The following is a 22,126-nucleotide window of genomic DNA, read 5'->3' as shown; positions in this document are numbered from 1 at the left end:
CTGAATATTGATCAGCAACAAGCTTTATCAGTGGGTCTCTCTTGGGGGGAGGGGGAGGCGTCCTACTTTGGAGAAGACGCAGACCTTAAAGCGAGAAAGCACCACATCTTCCTGAAGGTAGGAGATATTATTGTCTTAACTTATTGCCGGTATTGGTCCTGAGAAAAAAATTTCAGCAACGACCTCTTTGCAAGTTACTTTGTCTGCCGCTTTTTAAAATAGAAAAAACTAAGCCGCCCGCAGATCCTGAGGTTTTATCTTTGTTTGTGTCCCCCTCCCCCCGCACCAAAGAAATCGCATAATTTATCTTTTAACATTATTTCTGTTTGGAAAATTACTTTATTGCCAAGGCCAGCTGTAACCTGCCCATTTTTCATTGCTGTGCACCGCTGTTTTCCTAGTGATTTCCTAGGGCTTTCTTTTGTAGCAGGAACTCCTTTGCATATTAGGCCTCACCCCATTGATGTAGCCAATCCTCCAAGAGTTTACAACAGGCCCTGTAAGCTCTTGGAGGATTGGCTATATCAGGGGTATGTGGCCTACTAGGCAAAGGAGTTCCTGCTACAAAAAAAAAAGCCCTGGTGATTTGTATTTAATCAGGCTGGTTTTAATTTTTATTCACTGAGATGGTGATGAAACAGATCCCCTTCCTCAAGCCTGATTCATATCACTGGTAGTTACACCAGGGTATAATCAGACTTTTTTTTTTGCTACCACAAGGGAGAGTAAGTTTATAGGAGAAATTCCTGGCGGCTCACACCCTTGATAACCAAGACTCCTGCCTGTGTCAATCTGCATTCTGCTGAAGAAAACAAACATCTCTGTGTGTGTCTAGAGTGATCTCTGCCACACAAGAGAGCTGTCCAAACAAAAGAGACAGCTGTGCAAACAGATGCAACCAACACAACCCCAAAAGGCACACAGCCGTTGATGCTGCAAATAAATTGTACACTCAAACACTATACAAAATGCTTAGTATATTCATAAATACGTAACTCACACGTGCTGATTTGTTGAAAACACTTGACACATTGCATATAAAGCTCTCATTTCATCTCACACATACCCTTACAGATACACGAACAATGTTAGGTACGCCAGCGGTCCGTGCTGAGCTCAAACGGAGCGATGCGCTAAAATTAATGGCAATATCAGTCCCTTGGAATAGGTAGTTTGGAGCACGAATGCGCCTGAGGAAGCAATTCCGGGAAACGGGGTCTTACCGGTGTCCTGTCGTGCAAGACCTCCACCAAACGGGACTCTGGATTCTTCTTGGACTCTGAATTAGTCACTGGCACTCACGGAGCCCCTGATAATTATCTCCAGAACATTGTTCATGTATCTTTAAGGGTATGCGTGAGATGAAATCTTTATATGCAATGTGTCGAGTGTTTTCAACAAATCAGCACGTGTGAGTTATGTATTTATGAATATACTAAGCATTTTGTATAGCGTTTGAGTGTACACGTTATTTGCAGCATCAATGGCTGTGTGTCTTTTGGGGTTGTGTTGGTTACAGAAGAGAGCTGGACAAACCCCGGTGTGTGAACTGGAATGTCCATATTTGCACTTAAGTCAGCGCTAATCTCTATTGTAATTAGCGCTGGGGGTTTAGAGAGGACGCAAGAAATTCAAGTTCTTCTTTTTTGGCTTTAAAGGTTTGGTGTCCAGAGGTTGCTCCCCCGCTCCCCAGCTTTACAAGCCACGCTATGTGACTCTTCCCACCTCCCCCCCCACCAAGCTTGACCAGAAGAAACATGTTCCTCTGCAACTGTAAAAGGCAACTTGAGGCAATGCGAGTTAAGTCACAGGCAAAAGAAAAATGGCCACAATTTCATGAAAGGAAAAGCAAAGACATATGCAATGAAACTCTGACAACTCCCCCCATCTCACCCCACCCCAGCATTTCCTAATAGAAGCTTTGGGCAGAATTGTTCTAAGCTCTCCTCCTCTTTTTAAAGCGTTAAATCTGTATCAAGCTCGGTGGTATCTCTAGTCATTTTAAATAGACTACTCAATAGGCCTTTATATAAAAAACATTTCTTTTTACAAAAGATGTCTTCAATGCTCAGAGAAAAAGGAAGCAGATAAAATCCTACTCATGGAAGGGGGGGGGGAAATCTCTAAATATACAGCTAAAGACTCTTATCTTACAAGTATAATTTCTTTTTGTCGTATTTCTTCCAGTGCATCGACTACTCCTAACATCTAACGTCTTAATGTTTGCACGTGGTTTTACCCCGGTATAAGTCCTTTGCTTCGTAACGTCGTCGTGAATGAGAGAGACAGACGGTGCTCAGCAACTTCCTAAAGAGCTGGTGTGAAAGTTGAGCCGGCCCTTCCGCTTCACTGCTCGCCGCCTCGGTCCATGTTCTCGATCACCCTCGAGAGCCGGATGTTGAGGAGCCGGATCTGACTGTCCAGGTGGTCGATCTTCTCCTCGAGGGTGCTGTGGCTGCTCCGCCTCCAGTAGAAGCCCACCGGGCCCGTCATGAAGTAGACCGCCACCACGAAGCACAGGGGGAGGACGGCGTGCTCCGGCTCCCCTTCGTACTTCTGGAGGATGTAGACGCAGGAGAGGGCGAAGAGCGCGACCCTCATGAGCCAGAAGAACCGGCCACACAGTAAGTGCAGCAGGTAGAAGAAGAACCCGAGGAAGAGCGAAACGAACCAGTAGGCCAGCAAGGTGGCCCCGACCAGCAGGAGGGCGCGCGTGGGGTTGTTGGCGACGGCTCCGGGGCTGAAGTAGTGGGTCAAGTTCGAGGCTGCAAAAAATTAATGGGAGAGATGATGTGTCAGATAACGGTCAACAACACCCGGCGCTTCAAGATGGGTAAATATGCAATTTACACACTGGGAGAAGCGAGAGATCGCCGCAATATGTAAAGACGCATGAAGAGCTCTGCTGGATCAGAGCTGGGTAAGGTTGCCAGCTCCGGGTTGAAAAATTTAGGTGGACAAGAACATGACTAGGAAATACACGTCCTTTTGTTTTACCTAGACTTGCAGCAACGGCAATTCACGGACAACTTTTTATTACCTTTTATCGCTATCCGGACCGAATGGTCCTCCAATTTATTACACTATTTCACCATTTGATCCTTTGTATCAGTTTACACGCTTAACCTACCAACTAGGTTGAAACGCTTGAAGAAAGGTTGAAACGCTTGGGGCTCTTTAGCTTGGAGAAACGTCGACTGCGGGGTGACACGATAGAGGTTTACAAGTTAATGCATGGGATGGAGAAGGCAGAGAAAGAAGTACTTTTCTCCCTTTCTCACAATACAAGAACTCGTGGGCATTCGATGAAATTGCTGAGCAGACAGGTTAAAACGGATAAAAGGAAGTCCTTCTTCACCCAAAGGGTGATTAACGTGTGGAATTCACTGCCACAGGAGGTGGTGGCGGCCACAAGTATAGCCACCTTCAAGAGGGGTTTAGATAAAAATATGGAGCACAGGTCCATCAGTGGCTATTAGCCACAGTGTATGTGTGTATATAACATTTTTTGCCACTGTGTGACACAGAGGGTTGGACTTGATGGGCCGTTGGCCTGATCCAACATGGCTTCTCTTATGTTCTTACATGTATTTCAGCCCACTGTACCCTATCCCCTCGTCTGAAGAAGTATACATGCACAAGAAAGCTTACATTCTGAATAAAACTTGGTTGGTCTTCAAGGTGCCACTTGACTCCTACTTTGTTCTACTGCTTCAGGCCAACACGGCTGCCCGCTTGGATCTATCAACAGTAAATGCTCATTTCACAATAGCCAAGCTTTTTTTTTTTTTTTTTAAATAAGCCCCCTGTGTTGGCCGCAGCTACTAAATAACCATTGGCTCCATCCTTCACACCTACCATCAATCCCAAGAACGTCCAGCAGGTCTGTCCATATCCTCCAGAAGGTATCCACCAGAACATCCACACCGTACACGAATCGCTCCGTCAGCCTGGAGAAGAACTGCAAAAGCAGAGGCAAAGAGCTGAACAGCTTTATTTCTGGCTGGTATCTTTAAAAAGTATAGTACCGGATCTTATATACCGGTGATGGCGAACCCTTTAGAGACCGAGTGTCCAAATTGCAACCCAAAACCCATTTATTTATTGCAAAGTGCCAACATGGCAATTTAACCTGAACACTGAAGTTTTAGTTTAGAAAACGGGCAGCGGGGAGAGCAGGGAAAGCGATAACGGGTGGCAGGGAGAGCGGGAGAGGTGAAAACAGGTGACTGGGAGAACAGGGGAAGTGAAAACGGGTGGCGGGGAGAACGGGAGAGGTGAAAACAGGTGACTGGGGGAGCAGGGGAAGCAAAAACGGGTGGCGGGGAGAGCAGGAGAGGTGAAAACAGGTGACTGGGAGAGCAGGGGAAGTTAAATGGGTGGCGGGGAGAACAGGAGAGGTGAAAAAGGGTGACTGGGAGAGCAGGGGAAACGAAAACGGGTGGCGGGGAGAACGGGAGAGGTGAAAACGGGTGACTGGGAGAGCAGGGGAAGCTAAAACGGGTGGCGGGGAGAGTGGGAGAGGTGAAAACGGGTGACTGGGAGAGCAGGGGAAGCTAAAACGGGTGGCGGGGAGAGTGGGAGAGGTGAAAACGGGTGACTGGGAGAGCAGGGGAAGCTAAAACGGGTGGCGGGGAGAGTGGGAGAGGTGAAAACGGGTGACTGGGAGAGCAGGGGAAGCTAAAACGGGTGGCGGGGAGAGTGGGAGAGGTGAAAACGGGTGACTGGGAGAGCAGGGGAAGCTAAAACGGGTGGCGGGGAGAGTGGGAGAGGTGAAAACGGGTGACTGGGAGAGCAGGGGAAGCGAAAACGGGTGGCGGGGAGAGTGGGAGAGGAGAAAACAGGTGACTGGGAGAGCAGGGGAAGCGAAAACGGGTGGCAGGGAGAGCGGGAGAGGTGAAAACAGGTGACTGGGGGAGCAGGGGAAGCAAAAACGGGTGGCGGGGAGAGCAGGAGAGGTGAAAACAGGTGACTGGGAGAGCAGGGGAAGTTAAATGGGTGGCGGGGAGAACGGGAGAGGTGAAAAAGGGTGACTGGGAGAGCAGGGGAAACGAAAACGGGTGGCGGGGAGAACGGGAGAGGTGAAAACGGGTGACTGGGAGAGCAGGGGAAGCTAAAACGGGTGGCGGGGAGAGTGGGAGAGGTGAAAACGGGTGACTGGGAGAGCAGGGGAAGCGAAAACGGGTGGCGGGGAGAGTGGGAGAGGAGAAAACAGGTGACTGGGAGAGCAGGGGAAGCTAAAACGGGTGGCGGGGAGAGTTGAAAACGGGTGACTGGGAGAGCAGGGGAAGCTAAAACGGGTGGCGGGGAGAGCGGGAGAGGTGAAAACGGGTGACTGGGAGAGCAGGGGAAGTGAAAATGGGTGGCGGGGAGAGCAGGAGAGGCGAAAACGGGCGATGGCACGCATGCCCACAGAAAAGTGAGAGCTCACTCTGGCACCCGTGCCATAGGTTTGCCACCACTGTTATATACTGTTCTTGCAGTAGCGGAAAATGCTATCAAGTCATGACTCACTTAGGGTGACCCCATAGGGTTTTCAAGGCAAGAGATGTTCAGATACAGTTTGCCAGTGCCTGCCTCTGTGTCATCACCCTTGTATTCCACAAAGGTCTCCCATCCAAATACTACCCTGCTTAGCTGCCGAGATCTGACAAAATCAGGCAAGGTTACCATTCTTGTTAAATCTCAAACCAGAAGGAGATGCAGCGTGTTAGGAAGGAACGGACACATCTCCATCGCTGAGAGCCTCATCATCCAATGACTGGTTTCAGCAGTGGGACTTCAGACCGTCAGCCAGTGTTGTGAAGCTGTTAGGAAGTCCGACTAGGACTTAAGAGGGCAGGGTTGAAAACCCCACCCAGCCATGAAGCTCACGGGGTGACCTGGGGCAGGTTATTTAGCCTCAGCCTAACTTAACCAGTCTCCAGGACTGTTGTGAAGGCAAAATGAAGGAAGGAGGAACTGTGCAGATGACCCTGAGCTCTTAAGCAAAACAGACAGAGAGAAACCTGGGATCGGGGCTCCTCCGTATACTGCTCAGTAACAAGAAAAACCTGCATGGAAGACAATTTGCCAGCCGCTACTGGCCCTCCTCTACAACACACAGCATAAGAGAAGCCATGTTGGATCAGGCCAATGGCCCATCCAGTCCAACACTCTGTGTCACACGGTGGCCAAAAAACCCAGGCACCATCAGAAAGTCCACCAGTGGGGCCAGGACACTAGAAGCCCTTCCATTGTGCCCCCCTCAAGCACCAAGAATACAGAGCATCACTGCTCAAGACACAGAGTTCTAACAATAAGCTGTGGCTAAGAGCCACTGAGGGACCTCTGCTCCATATGCTTATCCAACTTGGGAGGGGTTGGCTCATTCTCGGCCTGTTCGTTCATGCGACCTTCACGTAAATCAGGTTTCCTGTTTTGAAATTCACCTATTTCCTCAGCTAAGTAATACAGTGATAAACCTCCTAAACAGCTGGGTTTTTTTTTCCAGCACTGTGTTATTTTTAAATAAAATGGGGGGAGGGGAGAAAGAAGATAGTTTCCCCACAGCAAGATCAGTCCAGCCAGAAGTAAATACAACTGGGCCAAAAGTGACATGGTGCAGCTGACTCCCAACTATACTAGAGCTCTCCAAAAGACCTGCGGGGCTCAGTAAGAGCTGCAGGGCTGAAAGAAAAGGCAGCTTCGTATCAGGGGTGGCCAAACTTGGTTAAAGAAATAACCACATAGGATAAACGCCAGATGTTTGAGAGGTGCAAGGCATGGACGTCAGATGTTTGGGGGAAGGTAGGAAGGAGATAGATGATGATGGATGGATGGATGATAGATAGATAGAGGATGGATGGATGGATGGATGATGGGTAGATGGATGATAGATAGAGGATGGATGGATGGATGATAGAGGATGGATGATAGAGGATGGATGGATGATGGATAGAAGGATGATAGATAGAGGATGGATGGATGGATGGATGGATAATAATAATAATAATAAATTTATTTTTATATCCCGCCCTCCCCCGCTAAAGGCAGGCTCAGGGCGGATGATAGATAGAGGATGGATGGATGGATGGATAGATGGATGATTGATAGATGATGATAGATGGATGCAAGGAGGGAGAAGGATGGAAGGAGGTGGAAAGAAAGCAAGTTTAACTAAATGCATTCTCCAAGCCACCAGCTGACTGCCTCATAGGAACCCCTGCCTCATGGGAACTTTAAACTGAATCACATCCTTAGTCCACTGAGATCAGCATTGCCTACTTAAGACTGGCATTGGCTCTCTAGGCTGATGAACCTGGGACCTTCTGCACACCGAGACGATGCTCTACCCCTGAGTCGCAGCCTCACTCTGGAAGGCTACCCGGAAAACCTTCTCAGGATGCCCCAGCACAGGCACCTGAGAGTGGCAGCTGGTTTGTGGTTGCCTAAGAAAGGGCAATACTGTGAACACACCTTCCAACCAGGCCCAGCGTTATCAATACCTCTTACAGAACCGTTTCACTTTGCACTCTCTGTTTTTGCAGAGAGTAACCATAATGTTAAAAGAAGGTATTACAGTGCACTGTGACCACAGCCAACATTGTAGTTGGTTGGTATTTCTTTTCTAATTGCTCTCTGTGCAACCTAGGAGCTAACATGTCTTGTTACACTGCATAATTTTGTCTGCTCAGGCTAATTCTCTTGGACTGTTCAAGATCACCGACACCAAAACCAAGGGTTTCTCCAGCACTTCCTGTGAGCGATGGTCAGTGATAACTAGGCCAAAATGTGGTTCGCTGATGAGATAGGTGGTTGCTGCTCATTAAAAGGTAAAGTTTGTCCCCTGTGCAAGCACCAGTCGTTTCTGACTCTGGGGTGATGTAGCATCACAATGTTTTCACAGCAGACTTTTTATGGGGTGGTTTGCCACTGCCTTACCAGTCATCTACACCTTCTCTACAGCAAGCTGGGTACTCATTTTACCGACCACAGAAGGATGGAAGGCTGAATCAACCTTGAGCCGGCTACCTGAACCCAACTTCCATCGGGATCAAACTCAGGTCGTGAGCAGAGAGCTCGGACTGCAGTACTGCAGCTTTACCACTCTGTGCCATGGCTGCTGCTCTTTAGTAGAATGGAATTCATCATCTGAGAAATTGATGCACTGCACAGCATATATAGCTGAGGGGACATAAAAGGGGTATAAAATCACCTAGACGGGCTTTGTTGATAGATGATGGGATCTCATAGCTTGCTGGTCCCTCCCTGGTCCAAGTTGCTCCACAGGTCTCAGCCAGGGCTTTTTCCCGGTTCTGCTGCCTAAAACTTTTCAACTTAAAGTACAGGTACTGAACCATGACCTCTGCCACAGGCAAAAATTTACCACTGAGCAACCAGCACAGCAGAGAGGTACCTCACAGGGCTCTGATGGAAACTGCCACAATTTAAAATGCAAGAGGTGCAGCCACGTGAATCCACCGTAGCAAAATTTAACTGGGGTCCAAATAAACTTTAAAGACAAGCCTTGAATGTCAGAGGGTCAGCTGCAAAAGAAAATTAAAAACGCTATGGGAAGTTAGACGTGCCCAAACTCCCTGAAACCAGTGGCCTTTGGCAGGTGCGAGTAGTATATTAGCTACAAAACACATTTCAATAATTGCATGTTTCCAAACCCAGAGCCAAAATTTAATTTATGGGGCGTTTTGTTTACTGCAAAAAAATTTTTGGGCCCATGAGAAATGAGCTCTCGCTGTAATTCTTTCACGTCCGCAGATAAGCCTGACGTTCCCACAATCAGCTTGGTAAGATTTGCGAGAATGGCTAATTACACGCCAATCGGTTAACGATGTGCCAATTACACTCCTACAGTATGCAAACCACGGCAAGCCACGCCGCACTGCAAAGCAAAGAGGTAGGGAAAAGTTAAATCATGACATGCTTCTATGATGCACGCTGGAGGCTGGGAAATAGCAAACGGAGGACCCGACATACAACAAGCGGCTCCGGAACTTTAAAGGCATGCCAGATTTATCCGCAGATCTGTAGGTTCCATCACAGTTAATGTCGCCCACTGAAACCTACATGGGGACTGATCAACTCTCCGTTACTTTCTTCCCAAGGCAAAACTCTTGCCCGCCCTTCCTCATCCTCCTTACTGCCTCCAAGTTCTTCCACTCTCTTTTTATTCTGCAAGCTCTTCCTTCTGTTCCTCAGATGGCCCCGCCCCTGCTTTTCCTGTCCCCTTGTCCTATGTCATTTCCTGTTCCCCCCAAAGCCACACACTAAGGCTGGTAGCCGTGGCTCAGCAACTCACCCATACCCAAAGCTTTACCAGGTGTAAGGAGGTTGTGAGTCTGAAGTCAGGTAGCCAATTTGGCCAGGTCCCTTCTAGGACAGCCCTGCCTAGCTAGTGGTCTGGCTTGCTCCCACCTTGTCCCTCTGGCTTCTAAGTGCCTTGGACCTTCTGCCTGCTGGGTGAGCTTCAAGATCTTCTTCTGGCAGTGCAATTCTGGCTTGGCCTCCATGAGTACTGTACCAGGCCCCTCACTCCTCTGATGGTCTGTTGGGAATTCCAAGGAAATCCCCTCCCTTTCCTGAATCAAACCTGCGTCAGTCTCCTTGTCTTCTGACCCATGGTGGGAAAGCTCCGTCCCATTGCATCGTTCCAAGCCCACTGAATGGGGGATGCTGAAATCACGAGGTTTTCAAGACAGCTAGTATTTTCCTTTTTCTTGTTTTATTTTCTAGAAATGGTATCCTTTGCAAGGGAGGTCCCAGGGCTCAGAAGTAGAACATCTGATTGGCATGTAGAAGGTCCCAGGTTCAATCCTTGGCATCTCCTCTTAAACGGACCAGGCAGTAGGTGATATGATGGACCCCTCCTGGAGACCCTGGAGAGCTGCTGCCAGTTTGAGTAGACAACAATGACTCTGAAGGACCAAGGCTCTGATTCAGTAGAAGGCAGCCTCATGTATTCACGCAAGCTAATGTTTTCTAAGCTCATCCATCTTGATGTATTCTGAATGAAATGCATGTTCGTTAAATCTGTCTAAAAGGCATGCGACAGACAGCGTTTTATCTCTACTTGTTTGCCCAGCTGCACAGTTAAGTGACGCACATCTCCCTTCTCGGTGAACCCAAAGCCTAGGAATGTCTCAGGAAGAGCCATTTAATCTTGAATTGGAGGCGGATTCTCCATTGTGACACCCACCAACGTCTCAGAAAGAGTCTTGGGGGAGAGCAGGGAGGAATCGAGATCTCAGCACAAGATGGCACCTCACCGGCTGATGTTCTTCAGCTGTTCTGTTTATTTTACGTCATGATTTTTATTAGCAGTTATTTTGATATGGAACAGATAATGGATGGTTTTCCTTCGGTCTTGAGCTACTGCTGGGTTTCGGAGTTTTTATTTTTTAATAAAGTCTTTTTTGTCATTTAAAAGAGAATCTACTTTGAACTAGTATGCAGATGAATCTACTTTGAACTAGCCTACCTCCCCTACAACAAACAACCTGTGAGGTAGGTAGGGCTGAGAGAGCTCTTACAGCAGCTGCCCTTTCAAGGACAACTCCTATGAGAGCTATGGCTGACCCAAGGCCATTCCAGCAGCCGCATGTGGAGGAGTGGGGAATCAAACCCAGTTCTCCCAGATAGAAGAGTCCGTGCACTTAACAACTACACCAAACTGACTCTCAGATTCCTCTCTTTTAAACTCCTGATCCCTCTCTTTTAAACAAGAACATAACAGGGATGAATCTCTCACGAGGTGTAAGATCCCTTCACACTGCATATGTCTCACAAAACAACTCAGCTCTCTTAGCCGCTCGCTGTTTGGAAACTAGCGACAGATGAGGAGGAAGGGGGGAAACCCCAGGTTGGGATCATGCTACCATTCATCACAGCTCAGGGCTTTTTTTAGAGCAGGGAACTCCTTTGCATATTAGGCCACACCCCCAATGTAGCCAATCCTCTTAGAGCAGGGGTGGCCAATGGTAGCTCTCCAGATGCTTTTTGCCTACAACTCCCATCAGCCCCAGCCATTGGCCATGCTGGCTGGGGCTGATGGGAGCTGTAGGCAAAAACCATCGGGAGAGCTACCATTGGCCGCCCCTGCTCTAAGAGTTTACAGGGCTCTTTGTACAGGGCCTACTGTAAGCTCCAGGACTGGTTGCAGCAGGGGTGTGTGGCCTAATATGCAAAGGAGTTCCTGCTACAAAAACTAAAAAACCCTCTGCAACACACACTTCAAAATGCACAAGATCCATCAGAGAGACCTTCATGCAAAGCAAACTCAATGCCAGGCTCAACTTACACCCTTGAGAACTTGCCGCTTGGGACGGACCAGCCAAAGGGGGCAGCCCAGAGGCGTTCAGTGGCTTCGCCTTGCCCCTGACATCCTAGTCATGGAACGGGATCCGAGGGCACCTTCATCCCACCTAACCACTCTGATGAGGTCTCCCCTGGAGGTGCTCCTTCCTGCACCTGGTTTCCAAAACCTGCGTGTTGAGAAGATGCCCAGGGAGCTGCTCGTGATGGAAGGGAAGAAGAGGGGTACATTTCCCTTCTAGCCAAAGATGGAAAAAATGCATGCCCCCCCCCATTAACGATAAGCACGACTTCATTCAAATGCATCGTTTATCAACTCACTGTCATCGAATTGCCAAGCGGCCTACCCTCTTCCCTCCTCCTGCCTCCCTTCTGTACAACGTAGCTTTATTTTTGGAAATATGACCTTTCGGCTGTGCTTTCAGGGGACAAGAAAAGGAGTGAGTAGGTTGCGGTAATTCCTGGGCCGAGCTGTGCAGTCAAATAATGTTTTCCGCGCAAGACGGTGCCCGCAAAAGCATACATTTCAGTACTCTGTCGGCAGGATAAGACAAGCCAAAGGACAAGCAGCAAAACGATCTGTCAGAGTGAGAGATGTCGTGAGGGTTGAGGTCAGGTCGCTGAGACCCAGTACGATATAGGGCAGGGTTGGCCAAGGAGCCACCTGCAGCTCTTTCACACATACTGTGCGGCTCTTGAAGCCCCCACCATTGCGGGGAGAAGGCATTTGCTCTTTAAATCGCTGCTCTAAGTCAAGCTAGCCACCAGCTTGGAGAATGCATCTGCAGTTAAAGATGCTTTCTTTCTGCCTCTCCTTTCTTCCTCAATCTATTTCCCTCCCTCCCAATTCTCAAACATCTGAAATTCATGTCTTGTGGCTCTCAGACATCTGACATTTATTCAATGTGGCTCTTACATTAAGCAAGTTTGGCCACCCCTGGTGTAGGGCTCAAGAGCATCGGACTAGCATGTGGGAGATCCAGGTTCAAATCCTCACTCATGCCACGGAAGCTCTCTGGGTGACCTTGGGCCAGTTGCTCTTTCTCAGCCTAACCTAGCAGGGTTGTTGTGAGGATAAAAGGGAAGAGAGGAGAAGAAGACTGCAGATTTATACTCTGCCCTTCTCTCTGAATCAAAGACTCAGAGCAGCTTACAATCTCCTATATCTTCTTCCCCCACAACAGACACCCTGTGAGGTGGGTGGGGCTGAGAGGGCTCTCCCAGAAGCTGCCCTTTCAAGGACAACTCCTGCGATAGCTATGGCTGGCCCAAGGCCATTCCAGCAGCTGCAAGTGGAGGAGTGGGGAATCAAACCCGGTTCTCCTAGATAAGAGACTGCACACTTTAACCACTACACCAATGATATAAGTCACTTTTGGTCCCCAAGAAAAGTGGGGGTATAATTGAATTAAATAAACGAACAAAATTGTTCGGGATTTATCTTTCCAGTATCCTCTCATCTCAGAGAGCCCTCAAATCCCACAGACCTTTTGAAGGAAGCAGGGTGTTACGCAGAGGTGAGGAAAGTTTGCACAAGGATCAGATAAACGACTCAATGGACAAATTCTGGCAGGTGCAACGGTCATGCTGGGGTGAAGGAGAACTACACCTGCCAAGCCTCCTGGGGTGGAGGAATTGCTTTGTTGTTCAGTCGCACAGTCGAGTCCGACTCTTTGCGATCCCATGGACAAAGTCACGCCAGGCCCTCCTGTCTTCCACCATCCTCCGAAGTCTGCTCAAATCCATGTTTGTTACATCAGTAACGCTGTCCAGTCATCTCATCTTTTGCCGTCCCCTTCTTCTTCTGCTTTCTGTCTTTCCCAGCATCAGCATCAAAGCGGACTTTGATCTCAGCTAGCAATTTCTCCTGGAGGAATTGCTAGCTGCAATCAAAGTCCGCTTAATCCAGCATTCTTTTGCTAAAGTCTCTGCAGCCAAGAGGCAGCCTGCTGGCAGTCCACTCCTGGACCGAGGCCTGCTTTCTATCCTCCTCCGCTCTACTACGTCTGGTCATGTCTGACACAGACAGATGAACTTCTTCTTCCTCTGACTCCCACCCCGCTTACGATGGTGATTTTGGATTTATATCCCACCCTCCACTCCGAATCTCAGAGTTTCAGAGCGGCTCACAATCTCCTTCCCCTGTGAGGAAGGTGGGGCTGAGAGAACTCTGACAGAAGCTGCCCTTTCAAGGACAGCTCTGCAAGAGCTATGGCTGACCCAAGGCCATTCCAGCAGGTACAAGTGGAGGAGTGGGGAATCAAACCCAGTTCTCCCAGATAAGAGTCCACACACTTAACCACTACACCAAACTGGCTCTTTTAAACACTGCAACCTCGTAAGTACATATGCATTAGTTTACTAGGCTGCAAACTGCCTTATGCTGGTTACATTTTACGTTGCTTGCTAAAGCTAAATGAAACATGGGGAAAAGCAGAAGACTGTAAGTAGTGTTGCGTGGTTTCAAAATTTTGTATGGGCCTTCTCCACTGTGGCCCCCAGTCTGTGGATTGGCTTGCCTGAAGGGGGATGCAAAAGCTCCCATTCCCCTGACTTTTTACAAACTATGCAAAAATAAATTATTCAAGATGGCTCTTCTACACAGGCAATAGGGTAGCGCTGTATAAAAGGCTTCACAAAACAACGAAGTTTGAGTTCAGTGGCACCTTTAAGACCGATAAAGTTTAATTCTGGAAATCAAGTGGCACCTTTAAGACCAACGAAGTTTTATTCAGAATGTAAGCTTTCGTATGCACGCGAGGGGATAGGGTACAGAAGTCTGCATGCACACGAAAGCTTCCATTCTGAATAAAACTTTGTTGGACTTAAAGGTGCAACTTGACTCCTACTTTGCTGTGCTGCTTCAGACCAACACGCCTGCCCATTTGGATTTAATTCTGGGAATAAGCTTTCATGTACATGTAAAGCTCCTATCATGCCACAAATTTTGTCAGTCTTTAAGGTGCTCTTGGGCCATTTCTACTTTTCTACTGCTGTAAACAGACGAACACGGCTACCCATCTCAATCTAGAAAATAACGAACCCACCCATTGCAAGCGTTTCACACCTAAGCTTGCTATAAGATCTTATTACACAAACAGCCTTGGTACGCTTTAAAAAGGAAGTGTGCATAGCAGGAAATTCAAGCGGAGGTGTACAAGACTTCTGGAAAGTAGGAAGGCAAAGTTCACGTAATGCTGTGCACACTTTGAATGACAACCACCCTCCATTCCAGAATAACGCCTACTCGATTTCAGTTTTCTACAGCCTCTGCTGATGGCTCCAGTAGTTTCCCTGGAGAGGCAGCAGAGAAATGCCACAAATTAATAAAAACTCCTTCTAAAGGTGTAACGTTCGCACTGTTAAACGTCCCCTTGGAGCGCCTACTCCTTTTTCTTTCAAACTGCAATCAGCACCAGGATATCAGAGGAGCACGATTTTCAGAAAGTCCCACACAGCGTTTTTTGGAAACTTCCCCCCACCATAAAAGCCCCCAATATCGATGCACCTGAAGAAGTGAGCCGTGACTCACAAAAGTGCCTTCTCAGCCACAAATCTTGTCAGCCTTTAAGGTGCTTCTGCACTTTTGCTCTTTTGCGCCGCTACAGACGGACTAACATGGTGACGCATCTTCACCTCTTTGCCAGGGTTTAAGCCTTAATGAATCAAAGCTCACGTCGCTGGATACAAATGAAAATGAAATCTCTCTGCATATGAAGAAGTGAGTAGGGATTCCTGAAACTCCTCTCCTGCCACAAGCTTTGTTAGTATTTAACACGGGTGGCCAAACTGTCACTTGGGAGTCACATATTGTGTGGCTCTCGAAGTCTCAAGTCCGCTGGCCTGGAGAAGGCACTTCTTTCTTTAAAGTTAAAGTTGCTTTCTTCCCACCTCTCCCTCCCTCCTTCCCATCTATTTGCCTTCCTTCCGGCTCTTGAACACCTGAGATTCGCGGCTCTCAAACATTTATTTGATGTAGAGCAAAGCAGTAAAGTGCACCTTTAAGACCAACTAAGTTTTATTTAGAATGTAAGCTTTCGTATGCTTACATTCTGAATAAAACTTAGTTGGTCTTAAAGGTGCACTTGTCTACTGCTTTGTTCTATTGCTTCAGACCAACACGGCTGCCTACTGGGATTTATTTATTTCATGTGGCTTTTACGTTAAGTAACCTTATTATTCCTAATAAAGAAAGCTGCACTACTGCAGTCCTAAGCTCTGCTCACAACCTGATTTCGATCCCGGCGGAAGCTGGGTTTTCAGGTAGCCTGCTCCAGGTTGACACAGCCTTCCATCCTTCCGAGGTCGGTCAAAGGAGTCCCCAGCTTTCTGGGGGGGAAGTGTAGATGGCTGGGGAAGGCAATGGCAAACCACCCTGTAAAAAGACTGCTGAGAAAACATCGTGATGCAACATCACCCCAGAGTCGGAAACGACTGTTACCTTCACAGGGGACTACCAGAGAGCCGGTTTGGTGTAGTGGTTAAGTGTGCGGACTCTTATCTGGGAGAACCGGGTTTGATTCCCCACTCCTCCACTTGCACCTGCTAGCATGGCCTTGGGTCAATAGGAGCTCTGGCAGAGGTTGTCCTTGAAAGGGCAGCTGCTGGGAGAGCCCTCTCCAGCCCCACCCACCTCACAGGGTGACTGTTGTGGGGGAGGAAGGTAAAGGAGATTGTGAGCCGCTCTGAGACTCTTCGGAGTGGAGGGCGGGATATAAATTCAATATCTTCTTCATCTTCTTCTACCTTTACGTTTTTAATAAAGAAGGTCTGAATAATCTGCTCGGAAGGCAGCAAAGTACAGATTTTGCACTGGACTCCTGCTCTTTTCTACTCCTGCAGACAGACTAACACAGTGATCCGCCTTGACCAGGGTGACACCCCAAAATTGCTGCCCTTGCCACAAACGTGGTCACCAACACTCCCTCTAAACCGTGGAGTCTTGTGAGCCAACAATTCAACTTCGTGAGCTCCTGGCATCCAAGCTGTGAGCTGCTGCAGAAATTATTGTGCTCTGGGGCCACCCTTCCTGAGCTAAGACAAAAATGTGTGAGCTGGAGGTTAAAAAGCTGTGAGCTAGCTCACGCTAACTCAGCTTAGAGGGAACTCTGGTGGTCAGTCTTGAAAGTGCTCCTGGACTCCAGCTCTCTCCTACTAATATAAATCGACATTCATGTTCAGTGCCAATGGGCTTGGCCCTAATAAGGTCTGAATAATCCGCTTGGAAGGCAGCAGGGTACAGATTTTGCACTGGACTCCTGCTCTTTTCTATCTCTTGACCAGGGTTTAAGTATTCACGAATCTATGCTCACTTCTCTGGCTAAAAATGAGAACGAAATCTCTTTGCATCGGAAGAAATGAGTGATGAATTATGGAATCTCTTCCCCTGCCACAAATCTTGTCAGTCTTGAAGGGGCTCCTGGACTCCTGCTCTTTGCTGATATAAATCTACATTCATGTTCGGTGCCAATGGGCTAGGTCCTATTATCATAGAGCTGGAAGGGACTTCCAGGGTCATCTAGTCCAACCCCCTGCACAATGCAGCAAACCCAACAAACACCTCCCCCTAAATCCACAGGATCTTCATTGCTGTCAGATGGCCCTCTAGCCTCCGTTGAAAAACCTCCAAGGAAGGAGAGCCCACCTAATAAGAAGGTCTGCATCAGGGGTGGCCAAACTGAGGCTCAGGAGCCACATGTGGCTCTTTTGCACATATTGTGCGGCTCTCGAAGCCCTAAATGCCCCATCGGCCGGCTTGGAGAAGGCATTTGTCTCATTAAATGACTTATCCAAGCCAAGCCATCCAGCAGCTTGGAGAATGCATTTAAAGTTGCTTTCTTTCCATCTCTCCCTGCCCCATCTTCCTTCCTTCCCTCCTCCCTTTCCGTCCTTCCCTCTTTCTTTCTCTTTCCTTCCTTCCCTCTTTCCTTCCTTCCTTCCATCCTTCCCTTCCTTCGTTTCCTCTTTCCTTCTCCCTTTCTGTCCTTCCCTCTTTCCTTTCCTTCTCTCTTTCCTTCCTTCCCTCTTTCCTTCCTTCTCTTTCCTTCTTTCTCTCTTCCCTCTCTTCTTCCCTCTTTCCTTTCCTTCTCTCTTTTCTTCCTTTCTTCCCTTTCCTTCTCTTTCTGTCCTTCCCTTCCTTCTCTTTCTGTCCTTCCCTCCTTCTCTCTTCCCTTCCTTCCCTTTCCTTCTCTCTTTCTGTCCTTCCCTTCCTTCTCTTTCCACCCTTCCCTCCTTCTCTCTTTCCTTCCTTTCTTTCCTCTTTCTGTCCTTCCCTTTCCTTCCTTCCCTCTTTCCTTCCTTTCCTTCTTTCTCTCTTTCCTCTCGCCTTCCCTCTTTCCTTTCCTTCTCTCTTTTCTTCCTTCCTTTCTTCCCTTTCCTTCTCTTTCTGTCCTTCCCTTCCTTCTCTTTCTGTCCTTCCCTCCTTCTCTCCTTCTGTCCTTCCCTTCCTTCCTTTCCTTCTTTTTGTCCTTCCCTCCTTCTCTCTTTCCTTCCTTCCTTCCTTCCTTCCCTTTCCTTCTTTCTGTCCTTCCCTTTCCTTCCTTTGCTTTCCGTCCTTGTTTCCTTCCTTCCTTCCCTGCCTTCCCGCCTTGAAGCTCTCCCACATCCGACCTTCGCGTCTTGCGGCTCTCCCACATCCGACATTTATTCTCTGCGGCTCTTCCGTCCAGCCAGCCTGTCCCCGTCCCCCCGCCCGGGTCTGCCTCCTGGGCCGGGAAGGCAGCAAGCAGGGTCCGGATTCCGCGCCGCGCCGTGCCCTCCAGGGCGCCCTCCCTCCCTCCCTTCCTCTCCGGCCTCACCTTCTGCAGGGCGCGCACGTTCTCCTCGCCGAAGAGGCCGCTGACGCCCTGGTAGACGCCGCTGGCCGCCCGCCGGAGGCTGTTCTGCTTGTCGGCGCCGCCGCCACCGCGGCTCCGCGCCGACCACGCGCCGGGCCCGGCGAGGAGCAGCAGGCCCAGCAGCAGCAGGCCCAAGGGCGGGAGCCGCGGCCCGTCGCCAGAGTCCGCCGCCGCCATGGCTCGCCAGGCCGTTGCTAGGGCAACCCGGCGGCGGCTGCTGCGGCCTTCTCCTCCCGGGCGAGCCCTCGCAGCGGTGGCGCCGGGGACGCTGCCCGCCTCTCTCTCCCCGCCCTAGAGCGCCCCCGCGGCCTCGCTCTGCCGGCCGCGCAGCGCCCCCTCGCGGCCGCCGGCCTCTTCCCGCCATCCCGGCCGCGGCTCTTCTCCCTTCAGCGCCTCGGTCGTGGGCACGGCGTCGCGGAGGAGGGATGCGAGCAAAAACCCCACTTTGTGAGCTCCTGGCATTAGAGTGGCGAGCTGCTGCATCAGTGAGCGTGCTCTGCGGTCCTCCTTCCTGAGCGAACGCAAAAATGGGTGAGCTGGAGGCTAAAAATCTGTGAGCTGGCTCACGCTAACTCAGCTTAGAGGGAACGCTGGAGGGATGCGTGTGTAGCCAGCGCTTAGGAGCCCTGCATGCATGCAGCTGCATTCACACCCACACCAACACGCAAGGGTTGCCAATCGCCACGTGGGACCTGGAGATCTCTTGTTGTTATAGAATCATATAGTTGGAAGGGTCCTCCAGGGTCATCTAGTCCAACCCCCTGCACAGTGCAGGAAACTCACAAACACCTCCCCCTAAATTCACAGGATCCTCATTGCGGTCAGATGGCCATCTAGTCTCTGTTTAAAGGAAGGAAAGCCCACCACCTCCCGAGGAAGCCTGTTCCACTGAGGAATCGCTCTGTCAGGATGTTCTTCCTAATTTTGAGCTGGAAACTCTTTTGATTTAATTCCAACCCATTGGTTCTGGTCCTCCTTTCTGGGGCCACAAAAAAACAATTCCACACCATCCTCTATAAGACAGCCCTTCAAGTACTTGAAGATGGTGATCCTATCACCTCTCAGCCACCTCCCAGCTCCTTCAACCTTTCCTCATAGGACTATGGTGATCCTATCACCTCTCAGCCACATCCTCTCTAGGCTAAATATGCCCAGCTCCTTCAACCTTTCCTCCAGACCCCTCACCATCTTCGTCACCCTCCTCTGGACCCATTCCAGCTTGTCTATATCCTTCTTAAATTGTGGTGTCCAAAACTGAACACTACTCCAGGTGAGGTCTTACCAGAGCAGAGCAAAGCGATACCAACACATCACGTGATCTAGACACTATACTTCTGTTGATACAGTCCAAAATTGCATTTGCCTTTTTAGCCACTGCATCACACTGTTGACTCATGTTCAGTGTATTATCCACTAAGACCCCTAGATCCTTTTTGCACATACTACTGCTAAGGCAAGTCTCCCCCATCCTATAACCATGCATTGGATTTTTCCTACTTAAATGCAGAACTTTACATTTATCCCTGTTAAAATTCATTTTATTGATTTTAGCCCAGTTTTCCAACCAGTCAAAGTCATCCTGTATCCGTTTCTGTCTTCTACTGTATTTTCAGCCCCTCCCAATTTAGTATCATCGGCAAATTTAATAAGCATTCCCTCTATTCCTTCATCCAAATCATTTATAAAGATGTTGAACAAAACAGGTCCCAGGACAGATCCTTGAGGCACTCCACTTGTCACTCCTCTCCAAGAGGATGAGGAACCATTCACAAACACTTTGGGTGCGATCTGTCAACCAGTTACAGATCCACCTAACGGGAACAGAATCCAAACCACATTTTACCAACTTGTCAACAAGGATAGTATGTGGAACCTTATCAAAAGCCTTACTGAGATCAAGATAAACGATGTCTACAGCATTCCCCTGATCCAGCAAGATCAGGTTAGTCTGACATGACTTGTTCTTGAGAAACCCATGTTGGCTCTTAGTAATCACAATCATTCTTTCTAAATGTTCCAGGACCGACTGTTTGATGTTAAGAACATGAGAAGAGCCCTGCAGGGTCAGAGCGGTGGTCCATCTAGTGCAGCATCTTGGCTCACACAGTGGACAACCAGTTCCTCTGGAGGGCCAAAAACAGGGCATAGAGGCTGAGTCCTTTGTGAGAACGTAAGAAGAGCCCTGCTGGATCAGACCAGTGAGGGTCCATCTAGTCCAGCATCCTGTCTCACAGTGGACAGCCAGTTCCTCTAGAGGGCCAAAAACAGGGAAGAGAGGCCTTCATAAGAAGAGCCCTCCTGGATCAGAGCAGTGCTCCAGCTAATCCAGCATCCTGTCTTAAACAGTGGTCAGCCAGTTCCTCTTGAGGGTCAACAGCAGGGCACAGAGGCCGAGGCCTTCATAAGAACGTAAGAAGAGCCCTGCTGGATGAGACCAGTGGTCAAACTAGTCCAGCATCCTGTCTCACTCAGTGGCCAACCAGTTCCTTCTCTGGAGGTCCAACAACAGGGCATAGAGGCTGAGGCCTTCCCTTCCCCTGATATTGGCTCCTGGTCTGGGATTCAGAGGATTCACACCTCTGAATGTGGAGATTCCCTTCAGTCACCATGGCTAGTAGCCATTGACAGACTTATCCTCCACAAATCTATCTGTAAGAACATAAGGAGAGCCCTGCAGGAATCAGATTAATGGTCACCTTTAAGTGGCACCTTTAAGACCAACCAAATTTAATTCTGGGTATAAGCTTTCATGTGCATGACTACTTATTAGGGTTGCCAGTTCTACTGGGAAAATTCCTGGTAGGGTTGCCAGTCCCCAGGCGGGGGCAGGGATCTCCTGGTTTAGAGGCCCTCCCCCTGCTTCAGAGTCATCAGAAAGCCGGGGAGGGGAGGGAAATGTCTGCCGGCACTCCATTATTCCCTATGGAGACCGATTCCCATAGGGTATAATGGGGAATTGATCCACAGGCATCTGGGGCTCTTGGGGGCTGTTTTTTGAGGTAGAGGCACCAAATGTGCAGCTTAGAATCTGATGCCTCTCCTCAAAAGACCTTCCCAGTTTCAAAAAGGTTGGGCCAGGGGATCCAATTCTGTGAGCCCCAAAAGAAGGTGCCCCTATCCCTCGTTATTTCCAATGGAGGGAAGGCATTTGAAAGGTGTGCGGTCACTTTAAATGCGATGGCCAGAACTCCCTCTGGAGTTCAGTCGTGCTTGTCACACCCTTCCTCCTGGCTCCACCCCCAAAGTCTCCTGGCTCCACCCTCAAAATCCCCAGATATTTCTTTAATTGGACTTGGCAACCCTAATTCGTGGAGATTTGAGGTTGATGCATGGGAAGGGTGAAGTTTGGGGAAGGAGCTCGGGGTCGGGGTGGGGGGGCTAATGCCAGAGCCTTTCCCTGAAAGCTGCCATTTCCTCCAAGGGAACTCGGTAGCCTGGAGGTCATTTGTAATTCTGGAAGAAATCCAGACCCCACCTTGAGGTTGGTAACCCAAGAGCCTCTGGGGGTAAACTAGGAACAGTGAAGTTTGTAGATTTCTTTTAAGTCAAAACTCGCCAATATTCAGACAATGCAACAGGATTTGCATGACTAAAATACAAGAGGTGTGACAAAGAACAGAAATTTCCAGTGGACTCATTCCAGAGTAACTGGTTCTTGCTTGATGAAGAGCGAAGTCCAACTTTTTGAGTTTGCCAAATGCCAGTCTTCCAGTGCCAGTCCTCAAAAAGGAACAAACTGGGGAACGTCAGCGAAACCAGGCTTTCGTCTTCAGTTGGCAAAATTCACGTTTCACATATATACATTTCAATTGGCTGTCTGTTCCCCAGAGACAGGGTTTATTTTTAACCATGAAACATCAGCAAGATTCAGTTTCTGCCTTCTACTGTGTTTGCAACCCCTCCCTGAGCAGAGAAAGACCTGAGTTCAAATCTCCACTCAGCTATGAAGTTCATTTGATAATCTAGGACAAGGATGGCCA

At 49.0% G+C, this 22,126-nt stretch overlaps 1 protein-coding gene across 1 annotated transcript; it reads right to left on the bottom strand.

The window, feature by feature from the left end:
• Window positions 1-328: 328 nt before the first annotated feature.
• On the bottom strand, window positions 329-18,323 carry BRI3BP (BRI3 binding protein). The gene is made up of 3 exons (XM_060249160.1): window positions 18,108-18,323; window positions 3,859-3,961; window positions 329-2,765 (listed from the first exon to the last, which is right to left on the bottom strand). Exons 1-3 carry the CDS (start codon window positions 18,321-18,323, stop codon window positions 2,347-2,349), a joined length of 738 nt encoding a protein of 245 aa, XP_060105143.1. The 3' UTR covers window positions 329-2,346.
• Window positions 18,324-22,126: the final 3,803 nt, after the last annotated feature.

This window comes from Heteronotia binoei, chromosome 11, assembly GCF_032191835.1.
Source record: "Heteronotia binoei isolate CCM8104 ecotype False Entrance Well chromosome 11, APGP_CSIRO_Hbin_v1, whole genome shotgun sequence".
Lineage (NCBI taxonomy): Eukaryota > Metazoa > Chordata > Lepidosauria > Squamata > Gekkonidae > Heteronotia > Heteronotia binoei.
This window is presented reverse-complemented; position numbering and strand designations above follow the sequence as displayed.